The sequence below is a fragment of the Oculina patagonica genome, chromosome 10 (assembly GCF_052425735.1).
Source record: "Oculina patagonica isolate OP01 chromosome 10, crgOcupat, whole genome shotgun sequence".
Taxonomy (NCBI): domain Eukaryota; kingdom Metazoa; phylum Cnidaria; class Anthozoa; order Scleractinia; family Oculinidae; genus Oculina; species Oculina patagonica.
Window position 1 is genome coordinate 9,848,801 of NC_135767.1, and position 21,334 is coordinate 9,870,134.

The following is a 21,334-nucleotide window of genomic DNA, read 5'->3' on the forward strand; positions in this document are numbered from 1 at the left end:
CCAGTAGGCCGCCAGTATAACCTAGTCACCTTCTCAGTGTTTCACCCCAGTAGGCCGCCAGTATAACCTAGTCACCTTCTCAGTGTTTCACCCCAGTAGGCCGCCAGTATAACCTAGTCTCCTTCTCAGTGTTTCACCCCAGTAGGCCGCCAGTATAACCTAGTCACCTTCTCAGTGTTTCACCCCAGTAGGCCGCTAGTATAACCTAGTCTCCTTCTCAGTGTTTCACCCCAGTAGGCCGCCAGTATAACCTAGTCTCCTTCTCAGTGTTTCACCCCAGTAGGCCGCCAGTATAACCTAGTCTCCTTCTCAGTGTTTCACCCCAGTTGGCCGCCAGTATAACCTAGTCTCCTTCTCAGTGTTTCACCCCAGTAGGCCGCCAGTATAACCTAGTCTCCTTCTCAGTGTTTCACCCCAGTAGGCCGTCAGTATAACCTAGTCTCCTTCTCAGTGTTTCACCCCAGTAGGCCGCCAGTATAACCTAGTCACCTTCTCAGTGTTTCACCCCAGTAGGCCGCCAGTATAACCTAGTCTCCATCTCAGTGTTTCACCCCAGTAGGCCGCCAGTATAACCTAGTCTCCTTCTCAGTGTTTCACCCCAGTAGGCCATGCTGTTTTGCTAGATGAAGAACACCTGATGCTAATACCTTAACGTGATTTAAGTTTACTGAACACTTAGCCTCTATCCCAACGATTCCCACCCCGGGATCAAGTCAGCTTTCTTGCCCAACAACTTGGCTATGTTTGCAAGCAGGCTCTCTGTTATGAAAATGGCGTAGCACCGTTCACCAGAACTTCACGGGCTCTATTTTTCATCCAGTTCCTCCAGTTTTTTCCCACATTCAACGATTCTACCCCCAGCCTACATAGGGGCTTGGGAAGTTATCCTGGACTTTTTAAGAGGGCGCGCGAAAGAGAGAGTTGTGTGGTAGAAGTAGAGCGGAGAAAGGATCTATAAAAGGGGGGGGGGGTAAAAAAAAAAACTGCAGATGTATATGAAAGTGATAAATGATCATCGCAGTGAATTTTCAATTTTAACAAATTGAAAATTGCCTGAAAAAAATCAGGGCTTCAACGGGATTCGAACCCGTGACCTCGCGATACCCGTACGATGGTCTACCCACTGAGTTTTGGAAACAATTGACTCTAACACCAAAAAATCGAAATGTTTGAAACAAACATTTTTATTCTCTTTTGAAACAGATTGAGTTTGTTCTAATTTGATGCCAAGTATCCCAGGGTAAGGAATTATCATTTTTGGGGAAGCCGCGGAGATGGACAATTATAGGAAAAAATTGCAAATTCCAGGAGTGTGCGCTGGGGGACAAAATGAATAGAAGCGGGTCTCAATAGAGTTAGTCGTTAGCCGTAAAAGGGCAAAATTATGTGTTAACCGTAAAAAAAGACTAGCCACGAAAGTGAAAGTCTCAAGATCTTTTGTCAAGAATTTTGATGTGTTTTAGAAATGTCTGCCTGAATCATGTGTTCTTATGATTTGACAGAAGTTTTTGACAGTTCTAAAGTTCTGTTGCTCTGACTTCTTTTTATACCTTCTGCTGTTTCTCCATGCAGGAGTACGCATATCCCCATATCCTTTTTCTTAAGTCGCGTTTCTAAACTGGGTCAAAAGTATGTTTTGGTGCGGATAAAAGGCTCGTCATTTTTGGCCAGTGTACGCGCTTCTGTGGTCAGTGTGCACGCCGCTTTTACATACAAGACGCGCATCTTAATATATTTTTTTTAATACAAGACTCAAAACGGCGAAGGTGCAGGGTTTACACTATAATGGAAGCAATGATAGTTCATAACTCTTCTAAAAACGATTATTGTATTGTTTTGTTTGTTTTTTAACGACGATTAAAATTGTATTATTGTCAGTCTTCCACGAATGTTCACAAGGTTTTCTTCGCGACTTTCATTTACAGTGAGAACACGAAAACCGTGAACACTTTCATTATACTTTGAAAAAGGAAGTAGTTGACAAACTATTCACGAAAAACAACCTGCTGGCTCCATCTCTGTCCTTTGTTTATATTTCGGCGTTGGTCGGGATTTTCATGTGCAAGATAGAGTAAAGTGTTCACCGTTTTCTGGTTCACGCTTTTATTATAAAATAGACGTTTTCCTGACCGTCCGCCCGTGTGGACGCATACGCATTAATGAAGGTTCATCTAAAACAAGAATGGCTTAACTCTGCTAATCGTCTACACTGCTCAGTTTCCGACATTTGAGCCGAGTTAGGTTTTCAGGAACGCGGACCAATCAGTAGCCGTGCGCGGACTACCTCTTGAGTAGGCCAGAACACGAGCCAATTTTGTATTTTCTTTCCCAGAAAGACAGGTATATCCATGATTATTCATGGCCACAATTATTAACACACATGAAATTCAATACCAGAATGTAAAATTAATGATTTCCTCGTCAAAACATCTAATTCAAGGAAGCGATAAAGCAATTTTGATTTTTATTTTGCATGAAATGCTGACAATTCGTAATTTTGTAAACCGTATGGCATACAATATAAACATATAAACATAATATTTTTTTTGTTAGAACAACACCGGATATTTTACTTTCGGTACGACCAGTACATGTCACCATGGCTACCAGACATTTTAGAAAGGAATGCCAGCCCAGTCCACTAGCAAACACGCAGGTGTCTTCATAACATATTGAATATCACAATGACCACTAAAACATTAACCATTCAGTATTGACCGCAGATAGGCTAGATTGGATCAAAATTGCCGCGTTTGTCCGTGAAGATCAGTTTTAACTATACGCGTTATCGATGTGCTTTGAAGAAAAACAGTTGAAAGTTCTGCAAGTTTTTAGGAATTTTGGCATCTTATAAAAATGCAAATATTGAACAAAGTCAATATTCTGTTACGACAAGTGGATTTGCCTGTTTTGACAATCTGTCAGAAGCGAGGTTCAATTACCATAGGAAGTGTTTTAAGCGTTAGGAGACCAAAACATCACGGTTTTGCATAAGAATAGCAACCTTTGTCTTGAGCGAAACAAAAGCTTTTTCCTGTGCTTTTGAGTTGATAAATTTCAAAGGAGTTTTTTCTTTTCGCAGCGATTCAGAAAACGTTCTTTGTTCTGTGTTTAGCAATGACTGAATACGTTAAAATTGAAAACGAGAAGATTTTGGAAACATTATAGTACCAGCATTGAATAACAATTTGTTTAATAACAACCCCACAAATAAAAATTCTGTCGAGAAAATGACGTCGCCAAGACAACAGGTTGGCCAGCTGCTTGGGGCTTTCATTTTAGTTCTGTTTTATTCTGGGCTGTCAAATTGTTCAGTATTGTAATGAGCTCGCTCTCGCCATCACCATGTCTTGTGGTTTATTCAGGCGCTATTCGCGAGGTCGTAGGTTTTTATACGAAGAAGAAGTCCAGAAGCTTCTTGAAAGTGATGAAAACGTAAAAAGGAAGATAATTTCAACCATTCCAGTCGATGACAACTATCGAGGATCCCTCGCTAAGGCCGCCAACCTAAAAGAAACGGTCTCCAAACTTAAGCAGTTTGGTTCGGGTGTATGTCGAATCGAAGTCGTTCAAGAAAATGGCCTGAGTTATGCAGGAACAGGTTTTCATTTCGGCGATGGATGGATTCTCACTGCTGCTCACGTTCTTCGAAATCGCGATAAAGTTAACATGGCAAGATTCGTTTTCTTCCCGCCAGAAATGGAAATTTCGTTTGAAGCAAGACCTCGGAGAGCTCTAATTCATCGCTTACTTCCCGCAGGTAGAAGGCCGGATTATCATAACCGAGACATTGCTTTGGTCAAACTTGGTATTCAGTACACTTATAGGAGGAAAAGAGATGATCTGGAGGAATGGGAAATAGACGAACAGCAACTTCTCGAGCAATCCAATTTCTTCGACTTCACTTCGCTTGTGAAGAATGCATTTACTCCCTCCGGTGAAGAGCAGTTCAGCTTGAGACGCACGGATCCACTCACTCTTATTCATTTTGGCATCGGCGAGCAGAATAACCACAAGAAATTTGAATTCGATATCGCAATGTACGAGATCTACAAGTACATGCAGTACAAAGTGATTAACTTTGCTTTTTCTGTCGATAGTGGAGCATCAGGCTGCCCTATGATCCAGCGTGTAGGCGAGCAGTGGATTCTGATGGGAGTGTTATTTGGCGGAGCCACACATGAAGATGAAGCTAGTTCAATCATTACAGGTCAAGCACTGGTCTGGAACCAAGAGGTTCTTCAACACATTGAAGCTGGTCGGGAGGCAGTCGGAAAGATGTCCAGTTTCAAGTCATACAATGTTCTTATCCCATTCTCTGAGAGAGGTCAGCTAGTATCGGATAGCAACGTCAAAGAAGCCGCTGACCTCGCCATAAAGCATCGTATCTTGATTTTGTAATTCTCCTAACTTTAATTTGAGATCAACCAAACTGGAGAATTTTACATTATATGCTGTGCAAGGTTGTTAACATTATTAACAGGCAGTACTGTGGCCATGTTCTGAACGGTTCAGTACACAAATTCCATAATATGCTTTTCTTTGCATTCATTGCAAGCTTTAAGTATAAGTTATTATGTTATTATAGAAAAGGTAAAGTAAGTAAATACCTTTATTCAAGTTACAGAGATAAAAATCCATTATAGAACAAAGCTTGCTGGTACTACAGTTGGGGCACTAAATATGGTTGTAAAAATACAATCATAAAGAAAGAAAAAACGTTAAAAAAGATTTCGGTGCGGGAAACAAGTATGCTAACGGAGTTACTGTATCGGTATGACGCGCAGCGGAACATTTTGACGAAATGCGAGGTGTTTGGATAGCATATGAAACACTTTCTCGAGTTTTTGATACATTTTGTCAATAGAGACAAAAACTACGGAGTAAACAGTAATGGTAAAAATCTATGCTAATTGAGACCGGGTATCCAATCGTCCTTCACGATTTTGATTTTCTTTGTTTTATCTTGATAAATTATTAATGAGTTTGAGAAGTATATTTCACCCCTGCTGTATTTTTTCTAATGCGCTGCTTCGATAATGTTTCGTTTGAAATGGCCAAGCCACTGATTTAATCGTTTGCACTGCCACATGTTTGTTTCTCTCCTCGGAAAAAAATCCGTCTGTGTTCACAGGCCAGGGAATTCGAACCTTTCATCTCAGTAAGCTCTCGGCCACACGTGGGCGGAAATCTTTGTACTGTTCCCAACCTTCGACTTCTTGCTGACTTGCTGACCACTTGAAATGACACCATTAGATACAAACTGATTAAACCTCTAACTCCCTCTTGTAAGTTTCTCCAAATGTCACCGTATGAGCACTCGCCGCGTGGTGCAGTTAACTCTCACAGCGAAGACCCACACTGATAAGTACGTCGTCATTTTGTTCAGCTTAAGTGCCCACCCTGTATGGCAGACCCGTGTTGACTGGGCATGCGAAATGAGCTGTGTTTTCGTATTGTAACTATTAGCCTGCAGTACAGGCGGTTTATTTAATAAAATAAACCGCCTGTTCTGCAGGCTATGTAACTATCAGAAGTATTATACGCGAGTTGCCCCCTTCATTTTTAACATTTCCCAGCGGCCATACCCGCGCGGGAGCAATTGTCTTTGGAGACTGCAAGCATCTTTCGTATTACTGCTTTCATCATTTTCGTCGCCTCTAGAATACCTTAGCCAGCTGCTGGAACCGAAAAAAATATGCTAAAACTCTCGCCATTTTTTTTACTGGTCTTGTTTAGCTCCGCAATTATCATGGTTTTTGCGGATCTTTCCGTTTAAACTAAATCATCTGTCATAACTTTCCGTGATGTAGAAAATTTTAGATGAGAAAGAGCGGAAAAAATGTACGAAAAAAATCTTTCTCCTGCTCCCCATCTTGACGTGTTTTATTTAGGTTCAATGTAAACATCGCGCCAACAATTTTACGGCCTTTTTATACAAACACTTCGTTTGGTCGTAATAAAATTCTTAGATAAGTTTTAAAACATGAACAAATCTCAAGTAATGATTTTGTTTTACATATTTCTACGACAAGCAGCCCTTAACGAACCGAAAATGTTGTACGTAAATACTTGTGTATCAATTTACCTAACTACTTCTGTGTTCATTGTCTTATTTAGAAACTTTTTTGCCAAAGAGCTGAACCTAACGCTAAACAAACAGTTCGATTCAATCTGCGTAAAATTATTTGTTTAATTAAAACGGTTCTTTTTTTAAATAAGCCTTTTTGCCTTTTTAACTTTAAAAATATATCATCACTTATCTCATTTTTGACCTATTTTCTTACATTCTTACCTGTTTTTTAAAACTGTTAGGGCCTGTTTATATGGAAAAAATGTTGTTCCTGGCAGGAGGGTTAAATACCCTCCGTACCGGGCCACCTTGGGCGAAAGAGCTTTTATTTCATAGGTACTGAGATTTACTCATGGAAATCGATTGTTAGCCAATCAGAAACGCGAACGATGGAATTTACTAGTGAAAAAACATCGTTCGTCCAATCAACAACGCGAACGATGAAATTTCACTTATGATAAATGAATGTACAGGGTTGCACGGCAGCCGTTGCACACAAATCGCGGGCTTTGAAAAATTAAAGAGAAGAAAGATTTGCTTCTAACTTGTGTTCTGTTGAAGAGTTCACTTAAATTAACGTCAAGAAAGCAATAATCGCTCTTTACAAAACTCAACAAGATGTAAACACTTCTCGAGAAGACTGTGGAAGGCGAGAAAAATCGAAGATATCTCCGCTGTGGAACTCAATAATTATTCTTACCTCTGTGAATTTAAAATCTCAAGCTTAAGAGCGATAAAGACGGCAATGAATACGAGCTTACTTTGCTTCAAAGATTCCTAGAATACTGGTAAGTAGGCTATGGCTTTTTTTAACAGTATATTCATTGAAGGGGAAAACTTTTTAACATTTATATGATCACAGGCAGCCCAAGCTCACGTTTGGAGCGGTCGGTAGGTATAAATTGGTGTTGCGTAACACTAGACCGTTGAGAATATTATAAGGCTTTGTATGGGAAATGGGTCGATTTTGCCGTATTTATGCTTAAAATACTGTAAATATACAAAATAAACTTACTTTTGCCATTTGCTGTGTCCTCTTGCCTGTTTTGCGTCTAGAAGTGGTGTTTTAGTCGATTTTTCTCTTACCTGTTCCTTCCTTCCTAAGACGGAGTCAAGGACTGCGTACCGTTTATATGAGAAATCGCAAAGTTGGCTCAGGAGCCCTTTAATGACTGCTTGTATACACTTTGTTTTTTTTTTACTCACCTACCAGGAACAAGTCTAGATATACAGAGCACGTGTAAAACCAAGAGGGCCTACTTTTGGCTCAGTTGACAGGGACAACTTCTCTTATATAAACGCTCGGGTGACTTCGTGTAGCTACTTTTTATCACAAAATACTCGTGTATGACTCCAAAACAAGGGCAACTCGTCCCTAGTCCTTTTTGCTGCATACGGACGAATTGACGGACAATCACGTGACAACCAAAATGGACTAAACTACAGAATACAGGGCCATTTTTGAAGTTGTATAACTGAAGTGGTTGCTCGATGGCTCGTCAGTGAATAAAGTCTAATGTAGTAAGGTATATTTAGTGGCTCGACGGCTTGGTGGCTCGTTAGTGGACTTAACGCTTATAGAACAAAGCATGTTTATTATTAAGTGGCTCGGCGGCTCGTCAGTGGGCTTACGCAAACGCTAATTTCTAAATAAAAGAATAGCTTCCATCCCAGTCTGCTTGCGGTTTGCTGTTGTTTGTTGCTTGGGGCAACACTATTCTCAACTGACGAGCCACCCAGCCGCCGAGCCACTAAAAAATATACCTTCTTCGTTCTAAAAGCGTTAAGTCCACTGACGATCCACCGAGCCGCCGAGCCACTAAATAATATACCTTCCTTTATTCCTCTTATATATTTTTATACATTAAACTTTATTCACTGACGAGCCATCGAGCCACCTCAGTAACAGTTCTTCAAATGTTACAGCTCGATGGGTCTACCAAATTTTCTTAGGTATGGGACTCCGCCTGCGCACGACTTCGGCGCGCGCGAGTTCTCCGCTAAATTTCGATTTTGTGACAATTGGTACGTTCTTATATCTAATTATCCAATTATCATAATAATTATTTCCCATCATGATTATTCTCGTCATAATCACTTCATACTCTAGAGCACTGTTTGCGTTGCTGGGAGGTTTCACTATGAAGCCTTTCCAAGCACTCGGCAGGCTACTGCTTGTGATATTGTTATTAAATGGAAGTGTAGAGTGTCGGCCAATACAAGGTAAGAGTACATTTGTTTACCTTTCAAGGCAACCAGTGGGATTTTTAAGGGCCACACGCAAGCTTTGCGTAATCGTATATCATAATGTCCACTTGGAGATTTTCATCAGTAAGCTGTGCAAAACTGACTCACTTCATTCAAACTTAAAATAGTTGGCATAGCCTCATAAAATCGCACATAGAGTAACGTGGAACAAGTTGCAGCACGTGGAGAAAAGCAAGAAAATTAGTTAATTCAGTTGTGGCATTTGGCTTTGGGTTAAAATGAGCGCGGAATGGCAACCCATTGCTATGACGCGTCGCGCTGGGATGAAAACGAAGGCGTTGCTAAACCGTATGCTTCTTATAGTGGATTTCTACTGACGCGTAAATTTTTACGTGCGTTTACGTGCGTGAGACAATGTATGAACGACTTGCGTACACATTTACGCAAGTCATTCATACATTGTGGAAATCCACCTTGAGACTGTTTTTTTTTAACATAAAAACGCCCAGTTTTATCAAAACTCCAGTAAATTACAATGCGCTTAACTTAGGTGGGCTTAATGGGTCTTTAGTTTACCATGCCTTATGGGAAACCTTTAGTAACGTCACTTTTATACAAAATACTTTTCGGTGTTTGGGCAACGCCTATGCACAGAGAAAAAACAACAAAATCGTTGTACAGTAGTCGATTAGTTTTATAACATGGCAGTTTTCGGGGGGGGGGTAACTCAGTTTAGTCTTTGGACTGTCTGAACACAGCTTTCGTGCGCACTTTTGTTTAATTCTGATGTGAGTCAGCGCGCGACGGGTCAGTAAAATCAAACAAGGAAACGATGTATTGACGATTAGTTTGTTATAAATTGACTATTAAGTGCGACTTGACGTTGTTTCCCCTTTAAGACAGTGGTCTATAACAGATTGTAATCAGTTAATTCAAACCAGCTCGGTCGCAGCTTTTGCCTTCTTCAACATTGATAAAAACTGACGTCCAGCAAGTAAAACTGAACAAATTTATTACAATTTTAATAGAAGATAACAAGGAAGTCGACTACAATTTCCAAGTGAGTAATGACCAATGTCACAGTTATAGCTAAACCTTTCTCCGAGGGTAGGGTAATAGAAAGGCAGAGTTACTGTATGAGAAGTCGCACATTGCTTAGATGGTACTTCAGGACAATTTATGTACACGAAGAAAAGCAATTTAATCCACCTCATCTACTTTCTCTCTTTGGCTACTAATTTGTAATAACGTGTTGTTAAACAGCACTAAAACTTTAGAAATTCTCTTCTCTAATAGGCTACCCTGTTAAGCCTTCTCCCCTCCCCTCAAAAGGTCTCGAAAACAAATAGAAATATAAAACAAATATTGGATAATGTTTATAACACACCAGTATGTGCACCTGGTGGACACAGCACGAGAGTAGGAATAAAGAAGTTTGCTGTTTATCTTCCGAACAGCACCGAACAACATTGGATCATCAGTCATTAACAATAGAAAAACTTCTGCTGGAGAATACTTTGTTCAAGATGGACCTCTCAATGTCCAAGGTTTTAGATCAAAGCCAGGGAGTGAATATAATACACAGAATGGCAATAACAATCTGGAAAGCCATAGGATTACGAGAGATGCATCGCGTTTACAAAGAAGTGTCATCCAACATGTAGACGACGAAAAGCTTGAAGTTCCTAATACCTCAAGTCAAGGCAAGTCGATGTTTCCTTATTAATTTTAAATTAATTAATTAATTTAAATTTGTTTATTATATTTGTAGTAAGAAAATAAAACGGCAAGTACCACACCAACCAGGATTAAAATAATAATAAAAAGAAGAGAAATACACAAGTGAAATAAACGCAGGAAAGAATATTGCCATTCACTGCCGGTATTTTCTTGTTTGCCGGCAATACGCGGTAATTCACAAGTCAGCCATCACACTCACGAAATAAATAACGGTGGACCTCTACTTTTAGATTTGGCTAGATCTATATAGTACAGTTGTATTTGAATAATGCAGTTACAGTGAACAAGAATGGTGTTTGTAGACTGTTCACGGCCTTCTATTTCAGCTTTTTCGTAGAATTTTCGATCGATGAGACGAGAAAACTGAACACCCGCGCAAAACTTCACTCGCCGATTCTCTTGCTTTTTGCGTTGAAAAATAGAGAGGCTGTGGACTGACTATGTTGTTTGAGATTGTCCGTACAACACAAGAGTAAGCCATGTTGAAGGCACAAGTGAAAATAACTGGTGACAAATATAATAAAGTCACAAGTGTAATATCATTCGGTAATATCATAAGGTTTGATTTGGTCACAAAATGAAATGATATAAATGTTTCACACACAGGCACAAATGTGGACAGGAACTGTCATTTAAACTTATGTTGTCAGTCATCATTGCTTTAGAACTACACAATATTTCTATTAGAGAGCTAGTCTAAATGGACAAATCAATCATTAAGGTCGTTTTATTCTGAAAAGATACTTTAAACGTCTAAGGAAGGCCAAAAAACACCACACGAGTCGCTTAACATATCATTTAAATTTATTGAAGTATTCACACCGAGATGCAAGTAATTTTTAGACGTTTATTCATAACACTCATTCATAACACTCAGAGGTTTATTCATAACACACTTAATTTATTTTTTTGGTACGTCTTATCTCAACAACTGTTTTAAACAACGAACATATAGGTTAGTCAGCCTGTGGTTTCATAAGAACAAGTGTCAATAAAAATACTTCATCACCATTCAACGATCTCAAGAAAGTTTAAGAAATCCATTTAATCGATGACAGTCATTTAAGCTTGAAACTTAACTTTAACAGTACAAGTTCAAGTACAATGCACTATAATAACTTTGTTACCGTGATAGCAAATCTTGGCCAGTATAGTGTTATTCATTTCGTCTGTTGGTATATTTACGATGAACTCAAATTAAACTCTAGCCATGTTAAATGAAAGCCAGTCTATGCTGTCTGGCCATTTATAAATAAATACCAGCTATGGCAAATCGACCATTCTCCAATGGATCTAGTTTTTTCCCCGGCTTGGTACCATCTAGGGGACTTAATTGTTGAATGGTGATCAAGTCTTTGCTTTACGAATTAAAATGCCATTTGAATATGTTATTAGTAAACGTGTTTCAGCCGAATAAATGATTAAAATGTTTGTTTAGACAAGCTCTCCAATATAAATGTTGTTTAATAGTGACTGACAACATCAGCTTGAATGACAGGTGCCGTTCACATTTGTGCTTGTGCGTGGAACATTTATTTCATCTGTGACCAAACCTTATCGCACTTGTGACTTTATTACAAACGTGACTGAATGTTATCACTATTGTAACTTATTTACATTTGTGACCAGTAATTAGACTTGTGCCTTCAACAAGCCATCGTTCTAATCTTGCTTTGATATTAACAGCATCAGCATACTGATGTTATTTACCCTTCAGCAGACCAACAGCACATGAAATCAGCGGACGCGCGCCAGCAAAAAGCAAACAAAAATCCCACAGAAGGAGTAAAGATTGAGATAATTGAAAGACCGAAAGAACTTAGGGTCTTTGTAAACAAATCACCAATGCAGAAACAGTCACTTAAGGATAAAGACAAGAAGGAATTGAAGCAACTTCAACGTGAAATTATGAACAAAGCAAAACCAAAAAACACGGATGGAGTTACTTTGAAAAAAGGTGAGGGTTTTGCTTGGTTTGATTAATAAGTATCTTTCACAAATCTTTTAATCCAACCGATAAAGAAACATCGCATAAAAAATAAACTCCCCCAGACAATCCCTGAGGGGACCCCGGAGGCTTTCTCTTGAATTTTTGTCGTGCACTGCACTAATATAGAAGGAACCCAGGAACCGGTGGCACACAAGAACACATCTACATAGTCAACTTGCAAAATTGACAAGTGGCATCTTATAAGCAAATAGAAAGAACGGGGAAAGGAAAAAGACGGCTGTGGCTTGTTCGTTTTTTCAGCCTTGATCATTCTCAAGATTCAGGAGGTATTATTAGCTGACACAAAAAATGCCTTTCTCCAATAAAATGCCCATTTTGTAGAATAATACACTTAAACAGGGTCTGTCAGGGTTTTGGGGTATATGGTATACAGGGGCATTTTAAACTGTGTATACTGTATTTTTACCTTAAATTGAGCCTTTTATCGGTATAAAGTATTACTATACTGTGTTATTGTGTGATTTTAAGGGGAAATTTTGGGTATACTAGTATACTGGGTACATGCTTTTCAGTTACACTGGTTTACCACACGGACGAATAAATAAAAGTGCTTTGCCTCCAATTCTGTTTAAGCCATTCGGTTTTCTTGTAACCTTATACGACAATAAAAAAGCACTTGCTCCAAATAGGTAAAAATATGCAAACAGAAAGAGATTTAAGTAAATGTTTTCTAATTAACCTGTTACGCAAGGCATTTTTTTTTTTTGTCGTTTTCGAGATTTCAATGTTACCAACAAACTTAAAGCCGAGTATAATTGTGAGGGACCTAGACATTACGATTGACAGTCCTCTTCTTGTTCTAATGTCACTTGGATTGATTTCCTTTTGCACTCTTCAGATTGGGATGCAAAATTTACTGCTGAAAATGAAATGTACAGCGATGATGATGACGAGCTTAGTAGCAGTGGAGAAAATGGAAGAGGAGATACCTTGAATTTCCATGACATCTCACACGAGGAAACTTTCTTGTCAAGAGATCAAGCACAGCATAAACTCGCCAAAGACAGACATGCTCATCAGAAAAAGAAAGTTAACTCTTCACAAAGACCTGATTTTGGTGGAAGTGGAATTCTGTGGTCACTGGTGGTTATTGCATTTGTTCTGGCAGTTATTTCAATTGTCTTTCTTCGCAGGTAAATCCAGATAGCTGTTTCTATAGTAACGATAGCTAAATGAAATAAATGAAAATCACCCACTGTAGAGCAAACATATAAAGGACAAATGCTCAATCATCTATGCTAATTTAAACAACTAGGGGTAGTTGACACTAAAAGTGCCCCCGTGGGCCACTTTTTTTTCTTACCACATTTTGACGTTATCTGTGATCTAAACCTTCGTAAAGATTTTGATTTCCTTCGTTTAAACTTGATGAATTATTATTTATTAAGATAAATTTGAAAAAAATATTGTAATGTACGTTTTCAAAGGAAATGAAGAACGTAATCAAATATCACTTTTAACCAGGAACCGCAAAAATACAAACAATAAAATCATTAAGTATCAGTGAAATTATACGGCAAAACGACGTTTAAAACAACTTGTTAGCAGATCTAACTTGCTTTTGTTTGTAGTCCACAGTTACATTTCGTCTAGAGACGGCTCAAGATAAACGTGTTAAGGTGCCTATGAAGTAAAAATTAATTCATGCTTATTTGAAAGACTTTTACAAATAAAGAAGAATGGCGTTTCCGTTTCGAAATATCTTCCTTCGTTTCGGAGATATTCAAGTTTTTGTGGTATGCAAATGAGGAAAGTGATGACGTCCCAAATTGTTCCACTAAAAGATAGATCACAAAATCAAGGATTTCTCTGAAAATATAAGAGTGATATTTTTGAAACTTGGCATCGGTAGTAACCTTCCTCAAAAGTGCAAAACGGCTCATACTATGATGTAACCATGGCAACACTCTTGGTTCCAGTCTCTTTCTGTACCGAACCAAATATTTCCATTTGCAACCCTTTAAAGTTGGACAGAGAGTCCGGCCTGGAACACACATGATGCCCATATTACCCTAACTCTCCTCATTAGCTTGTTGGAAGTGGATCATCTTTGGTTAAGCAAAAATTGGGGATGTCAGTAATAATTAAAATAGGTATTTGCAGAAAATTTGTTGCCATGGCAACGGCGCAACGGAAGTCATTTTTTGTCTTTTGTGATGTACATTAATGGTGCCAATGTTGAAGAACACAGCACAAATATTCCAAGAGATATTCTTGATTCAGTGCTTCATCTTTTTGTGGAACAATTAATGACGTCATCACTTTCCTCATTTGCATAATACAAAAACGTGAATATCTCTAAAACGAAAAAAGATATTGCAAAAAGAAAAAGGCCATTCTTCTTTATTTTGAAAATCCTTTTAAATAAACAGCAATTATTTTTAACTTCATAGGCACTTTAAAATAATTGAAATCGCAGCTAAATCCTGGTTTAGACCACGACTTTCTTAACAGCGGTCTAAACTTGGTTTAAAAAGTCGGCCCTTCAAGACTATCTTGTGTCTGTTTCCTTAGCCTGTCGCTTAAGATCATTATTCAATAACTACCATACTGCCAAGATTATTACAAGAGCTTCATTGGTGGAACAACTAGGATTCGGACACTTCCTTTACCGACTAAGAAAATACCACATAAGAACATAAGCAGCCGCAAAAGTCAGTGTTGGCTGCCCATTGTTTACGGTTTGGCCACTCCGTCTCCTAGGAATCTTCGTAGATCTTACACACAAGTACAAATTGGCGTGATCGACGCCTTTAAGAAATATGGGAGTACCCTGGGTTCCAGAGGGTTTTCTTTTTGCAGGTGTCACCGCAAAAAAAACCCTCTGGAACCCAGGGTAATATGGGAGATGAATATTTGCTAGAATACAGCGTTCAATCATCGCGACAGCATTGATCTGCTGCGCAGATAAGTATTTGAATTATTCTTAATATACGACATTCTTCTTTTTTGGCTATTTCGTCCCTCCTGATGAAGATTGAAGATTTAGCTGATTTTAAACAATTACTTTTTTAAACAAGAGTAACGACTTATTCATTACAGTGATCAATATGTTAGACCCAGCTTTTGGCAAAGTTGAAAACTCTCTTCAGGGGGTTAAAGCTACCTTAGACTTTAAGTGGGTGTTGAAACTATTATGAGCCACCAGCAAGGGATAATTACATTTTAATAAGTGACAGGAAATCACGCAAACTTTTAGATCGTGCTGCCTTGAAAAGGTACCAGAAGTTGAACCTGGATCTGCGAAAAAGAGAAATAGCCGCAAGTCTCTGACCTCAGACCAGTCTGCACTCAAAGAAGCCCGCATCAAAGTAGGCATGCGAAAATCTCAGGAAAATAGAAAAGTTCTCAGACGACTAAGCGCAGACAAGGGAGCAAGTACAGTGAAGGAGGAGCTGGCTATAGCATGTTCTGTCATCTGTCCAGACATTGATACACGCAGAAAGAACTCTGGGGCTTTACACACTAGAGCCGTAAGTATTGTTTTAAAATACACAATACAGTATGTTACAGAGATGTCAAAAGTGGCAAGAGAGATTGATAAAAGCGTCTTGTGTGGGGTAGAATAATGTTCTTTTGGGGGGGATGGAGGGGGGTGGTTAGAGGGCTGTTTTTCTGTCGATCATGACCTGAAGTGGACTTGGAGACGAATGTTGGGGTGTTAATGTTAAGAATGAAAGTCCATCCCGTGTAATGTGAAGGCTCTGGTGTGAGTAGAAGGTTGTTCTATGTGGAGAAACTTGTTTTGAATATTTTTTAGTCAAAAAGGATTTCCAGCGATGGAAACTGGCAGAGTTTCTGTAAGGAGATGGCATTGGATCGGTCAAGTGCTCTACAGAGAAAACACAATCATCTTTAAATTCGCTTTTAGATACACCAGAACGTAAAGGAAATGAGGTTGTCCCAAATCCACATGGAGTTCAGGGACCGCGGAGTGGGTGAGGGGCTTTAGTGACCGTTCTCTTAGAGAGTCTATATTTGTTTCGGAAATATTGGGGGGGGGGGGGGCTAAGACCCCCAGCCCCCACGGCTTCGCGGTACCTGAAGATGGGCTGCAGTGGCCGAACGTCAGGCTCTTAACATTAATCGTTAACTACGTCCCGTGATGGACGACAGGAATGGGGAAATATTGCGTTAAAGGATGATGATGACGATGTCGACGATAATGATGATGATGATGATGAGAATGGTTACTGTGCATATGTTTGAGACGATTATTGTAGCATTAATTAATAAAGATTGGTAGTACCAAGAGAGGATGGTAGTACTGATCAATTACAGTTTGAGTGCTTGAAAATTCTGGAGACCATTACTTAACACATAAACGCTTTTTTAATACTCCAAGCTTATTATTGGACGGTAATTCCATTAACAGTGTATTCGTGCAGCAACATCCCACTCTCGTCGTGACAGTTCCTTCCAAGAGGACCTTCAGAAAGCACGCGGTGAGTTCGTGAATGCTCCGGCCAGATTTGCCAAGCTTGTTAGTTTAGCGGGAGACGAGAAAGAAAATAAGACCGTGCAAGACTCTGACAGCGAGGCTATTAAGTCAAGTGATAGCCCCGTGGATATCAACCCCTAAAAAGGTACGGTAATAAGCTAAGGTAATTAAACCACATTCTATAGTTTAGCCTTAATAGCAGATACCGAAAAGAAATGTCTCTTGACAATGTAACCAGTCCGGCATATGGATGTACCAGCGTAATGGATTTACCAATGCAATTTCTACCTTGCAATTTGGGAGGTTGTGTGTTTAATCCTAATCACAGCGCTAGCCTCTACTTTCCTATTTTTTCTAATCGTTTAACAAGGGAAAAAATCGAGAGAAAACTGGACGCTAGCGCAAAACGGGATACGGGGAGGGAGCGAGAAGGAGCGAGCACTCTGTTTCGCATGCTTTGCTCGACCTACATGCTTCACACTTATACTCACTTCGCATGCTGTTTTTCACGGGTTCTTTTGTTGAGAATAAGCATTTTTTCTAATCTGGCTTCCTGGGTGGTATGGTGGACAGTAAACCGTTAATTGTCGAGGTTCAGTGAGCACCGATGAATACCTGCTGATACATTTTGTACATAACTGTTTTTTTTGTAGGTGGTCTGAACTTACATTCTGGATCATTGGACAAGCAAATGTTTTTTTTTACCTGTACGTATTGTTTCTTATAAAAAAAATTGGAATGAAAAAGGCTAACAAACTATTTGCTGAGACTGACGTCAGGATTTATACTGGATTTATACTGAATTATTCTTTTATCAAAAAAATATTTTCTTCTCCCTTATTTCCCGGGATATATGTCTTTCAGTTGAGGACAGTGAACTTTGTTATTTAAAATTATTCTTTGATTTCCCTGAAACCAAGAAAACATACACAAGAGGTGATAATAAATTATGTATTTTTGGTGAATGAACCAACAGTGAATAAAGGAAACGTTGTTTGCATGACAACTCGTTTTGTCATTTCATTCAACACTGGGATGCTCCAAATTAGGCCAGCCGTCGACCGATTGGCTCAGTTGGTTGAGCGCCGGACTACCGTGCGAGAGGTCTCGGGTTTGAATCCCAGGCCGGACCAACACTCAGGGTCTCAAAATAACTGAGGAGAATAGGCTGCCTTTGCAATGGCATCTGCAAATGGTTATATATTCCTGTCAACTCGGATAAGGACGATAAACCGTAGGTCCCGCCTCACAAACCTTGCACCCACACACTCTTCGTAAAGAGTAGGCGACGTAGTCCCCGGTGTATAAGTCTATCTCAATTTCACACTCACATAGGGGGCATCATTACCCACTCCTTCAAAGTATTGTGAATTATCCCTGAAAACCCCGAGGGGAGTGGAAAATAAGATATACGATATTAAGGTGATTCCTTAGAAATGAAAAAAAATTGTCCAACGATTTTTTGAAACTTCCCCTGAATGTTCTTTACCAAGAACTGTTTCGAAAAATGAAATAAAAAGATTAGTCACCCGCTTGTAAACGAGATATGGGCCAATTTACCCAATTAATGCCTGTTCTTGTATTTATCGCACGTTATTTCATTGATCGTTAATACATTTGCGGTAGCTGGAAGCAAAGTTTTTTAAAACAAAAGCTTGATAGATAGACTAGACTTGGCCTGACTTTGCTATAGCCCGCCATTTGGTGAGCCTAGGTCAAATTAAAAGCTGAAGCTTTTTTGTGAGCAGAAGCCTTGAAAACGGCTGAAAACGGGTTTCCCTCTGTTTACAGGCCTTTCTGTGCTATTTGGCGCGACTTTGCTACAGGCCGCAATTTGGTGAGCCCAGGTCAAATTATGAGCTGAGCCTTTTTTTTATAAGAAAAGCCTTGAAAACGACTGCAGACGGTTTTCCCTATGTTTATAGGCCTTTCTGAGCTATTTGGCGCAATTTTGCTAAAGACCGCCATTTGGTGAGCCCACGTCAAATTATGAGCCGAACCGTTTTTGCGAGCCAAAGCCTTGGAAACGGCTGATAACGGTTTCTCTTTACAGGCCTTTCTGAGCTATTTGGCACGATTTTGCTACAGGCCGCCATTTGATGAGCCCAGGACAAATTATGAGCTGAAATGTTTTGTGAAAAAACGCCTTAAAAACGAGTGCAAACAATTTCCCCGCTGAAAGAGAAACGTTTGCAAGCCTTTCTGAACTTTTTTTGCGCGATTTTCCTACAGACCGGCATTTGGCGAGCCCAGGTCAAATTATGAGCTGAAATATTTTTTGTGAGCAATCGCCTTGAAAACGAGTGCAAACGGGTTTCCCGCTGAGGGAGAAACGTTTGCAAGCCTTTCTGAACTTTTTTACGCGACTTTCCTACAGCCCGCCATTGGGAGAGCCCAAATTATCAGCTGAAATTTTTTGTGAGCAAAGAAAACGCCTTGAAAACGTGTGCAAACGGTTTTCCCGCTAAGGGAGAAACGTTTTCCGGCCTTTGAAAACTTTTTGGTGCTATGTTCCTAAAGAGTGCCATTTGGTGAGCCCAGGTCAACTTATGACCTGAAATTTTTTGTGAGAAAACGCCTTGAAAGCGAGTGCAAACGGTTTTCCCGCTGAGGGAGAAATGTTTTCCGGCCTTTCTGAACTTTATGGTGCTATGTTTCTAAAGAGCGCCATTTGGTGAGCCCAGGTCAAATTATGAGCTTAAATATTTTTTGTGACCAAAACCCTTGAAAACAAGTGCAAACGGTTTTCTCCCTGGGGGAGGAATGTTTGCAGGCCTTTCTCAGTGCACCCTGGGGATTGGAATAAAACCATTTATAACCATTTGAAAAAGTTGAAATGATTTCCCGCCCTATTTTGGGCCCTTTTTTGATGGGTTTTTGGCTTTATTGTCAAAGGTGTGAATTTCGAATCACTTAAAAGGGTGTGGAAATTAATCAGTGCACCCTGGGGATTCGAATAAAACCATTTATAACCATTTGAAAAAGTTGAAATGATTTCCCGCCCTATTTTGGGCCCTTTTTTGATGGGTTTTTGGCTTTATTGTCAAAGGTGAGAATTTCGAATCACCTAAAAGGGTGTGGAAATTAATCAGTGCACCCTGGGGATTCGAATAAAACCATTTATAACCATTTGAAAAAGTTGAAATGATTTCCCGCCCTATTTTGTACCCTTTTTTGATGGGTTTTTGGCTTTATTGTCAAAGGTGTGAGTTTCGAATCACTTAAAAGGGTGTGGAAATTAATCAGTGCACCCTGGGGATTCGAATAAAACCATTCATAACCATTTGGAAAAGTTAAAATGATTTCCCGCCCTATTTTGGGCCCTTTTTTGATGGGTTTTTGGCTTTATTGTCAAAGGTGTGAATTTCGAATCACCTAAAAGGGTGTGGAAATCAATCAGTGCACCCTGGGGATTCTAATAAAACCATTTATAACCATTTGAAAAAGTTGAAATGATTTCCCGCCCTATTTTGTACCCTTCTTTGATGGGTTTTTGGCTTTATTGTCAAAGGTGAGAATTTCGAATCACCTAAAAGGGTGTGGAAATTAATCAGTGCACCCTGGGGATTTAAATAAAACCATTCATAACCATTTGAAAAAGTTGAAATGATTTCCCGCCCTATTTTGGGCCCTTTTTTGATGGGTTTTTGGCTTTATTGTCAAAGGTGAGAATTTCGAATCACCTAAAAGGGTGTGGAAATTAATCAGTGCACCCTGGGGATTCGAATAAAACCATTTATAACCATTTGAAAAAGTTAAAATGATTTCCCGCCCTACTTTGGGCCCTTTTTTGATGGGTTTTTGGCTTTATTGTCAAAGGTGTGCATTTAGAATCACCTAAAAGGGTGTGGAAATTAATCAGTGCACCCTGGGGATTCGAATAAAACCATTCATAACCATTTGAAAAAGTTGAAATGATTTCCCGCCCTATTTTGGGCCCTTTTTTGATGGGTTTTTGGCTTTATTGTCAAAGGTGTGAATTTCGAATCACCTAAAAGGGTGTGGAAATTAATCAGTGCACCCTGGGGTTTCTAATAAAACCATTTATAACCATTTGAAAAAGTTGAAATGATTTCCCGCCCTATTTTGGGCCCTTTTTTGATGGGTTTTTGGCTTTATTGTCAAAGGTGTGAATTTAGAATCACCTAACAGGGTGTGGAAATTAATCAGTGCACCCTGGGGATTCGAATAAAACCATTCATAACCATTTGAAAAAGTTGAAATGATTTCCCGCCCTATTTTGGGCCCTTTTTTGATGGGTTTTTGGCTTTATTGTGAAAGGTGTGAATTTCGAATCACCTAAAAGGGTGTGGAAATTAATCAGTGCACCCTGGGGTTTCTAATAAAACCATTTATAACCATTTGAAAAAGTTGAAATGATTTCCCGCCCTATTTTGGGCCCTTTTTTGATGGGTTTTTGGCTTTATTGTCCATGGTGTGAATTTCGAATCACCTAAAAGGGTGTGGAAATTAATCAGTGCACCCTGGGGTTTCTAATAAAACCATTTATAACCATTTGAAAAAGTTGAAATGATTTCCCGCCCTATTTTGGGCCCTTTTTTGATGGGTTTTTGGCTTTATTGTCAAAGGTGTGAATTTCGAATCACCTAAAAGGGTGTGGAAATTAATCAGTGCACCCTGGGGTTTCTAATAAAACCATTTATAACCATTTGAAAAAGTTGAAATGATTTCCCGCCCTATTTTGGGCCCTTTTTTGATGGGTTTTTGGCTTTATTGTCAAAGGTGTGAATTTCGAATCACCTAAAAGGGTGTGGAAATTAATCAGTGCACCCTGGGGATTCGAATAAAACCATTTATAACCATTTGAAAAAGTTGAAATGATTTCCCGCCCTATTTTGTA

General features: G+C 39.3%; 2 protein-coding genes across 3 annotated transcripts; both read left to right on the top strand.

Moving 5' to 3' along the window:
- The first annotated feature begins 3,302 nt into the window (after positions 1 to 3,302).
- Positions 3,303 to 5,003, top strand: LOC144667110 (uncharacterized). The gene has a single exon (XM_078528493.1). The coding sequence runs from the start codon at positions 3,346 to 3,348 to the stop codon at positions 4,399 to 4,401; it is 1,056 nt and encodes a 351-aa protein (XP_078384619.1). The 5' UTR covers positions 3,303 to 3,345; the 3' UTR covers positions 4,402 to 5,003.
- A 3,180-nt stretch (positions 5,004 to 8,183) lies between these two features.
- On the top strand, positions 8,184 to 17,479 carry LOC144628044 (uncharacterized). 2 transcript variants are annotated; one of them, XM_078486094.1, is made up of 7 exons: positions 8,184 to 8,296; positions 9,739 to 9,984; positions 11,739 to 11,978; positions 12,871 to 13,165; positions 15,232 to 15,505; positions 16,408 to 16,618; positions 17,127 to 17,479. In XM_078486094.1, exons 1-6 carry the CDS (start codon positions 8,215 to 8,217, stop codon positions 16,612 to 16,614), a joined length of 1,344 nt encoding a protein of 447 aa, XP_078342220.1. In that variant the 5' UTR covers positions 8,184 to 8,214; the 3' UTR covers positions 16,615 to 16,618; positions 17,127 to 17,479. The 2 variants fall into 2 exon arrangements, with proteins under 2 accessions (XP_078342220.1, XP_078342221.1); XM_078486095.1 differs by having other exon boundaries at positions 11,742 to 11,978.
- The last annotated feature ends 3,855 nt before the right edge of the window (positions 17,480 to 21,334 follow it).

Bases quoted from the DNA above. Each gene is read 5' to 3' on its own strand.
- LOC144667110 (XM_078528493.1), top strand. From the start codon at position 3,346: ATGTCTTGTGGTTTATTCAGGCGCTATTCGCGAGGTCGTAGGTTTTTA.
- LOC144628044 (XM_078486094.1), top strand. From the start codon at position 8,215: ATGAAGCCTTTCCAAGCACTCGGCAGGCTACTGCTTGTGATATTGTTA. The intron at 8,297-9,738 runs GTAAGAGTACAT...TCTTCCGAACAG, and splicing joins AGAGTGTCGGCCAATACAAG to CACCGAACAACATTGGATCA. The intron at 13,166-15,231 runs GTAAATCCAGAT...GCAAACTTTTAG, and splicing joins TCAATTGTCTTTCTTCGCAG to ATCGTGCTGCCTTGAAAAGG.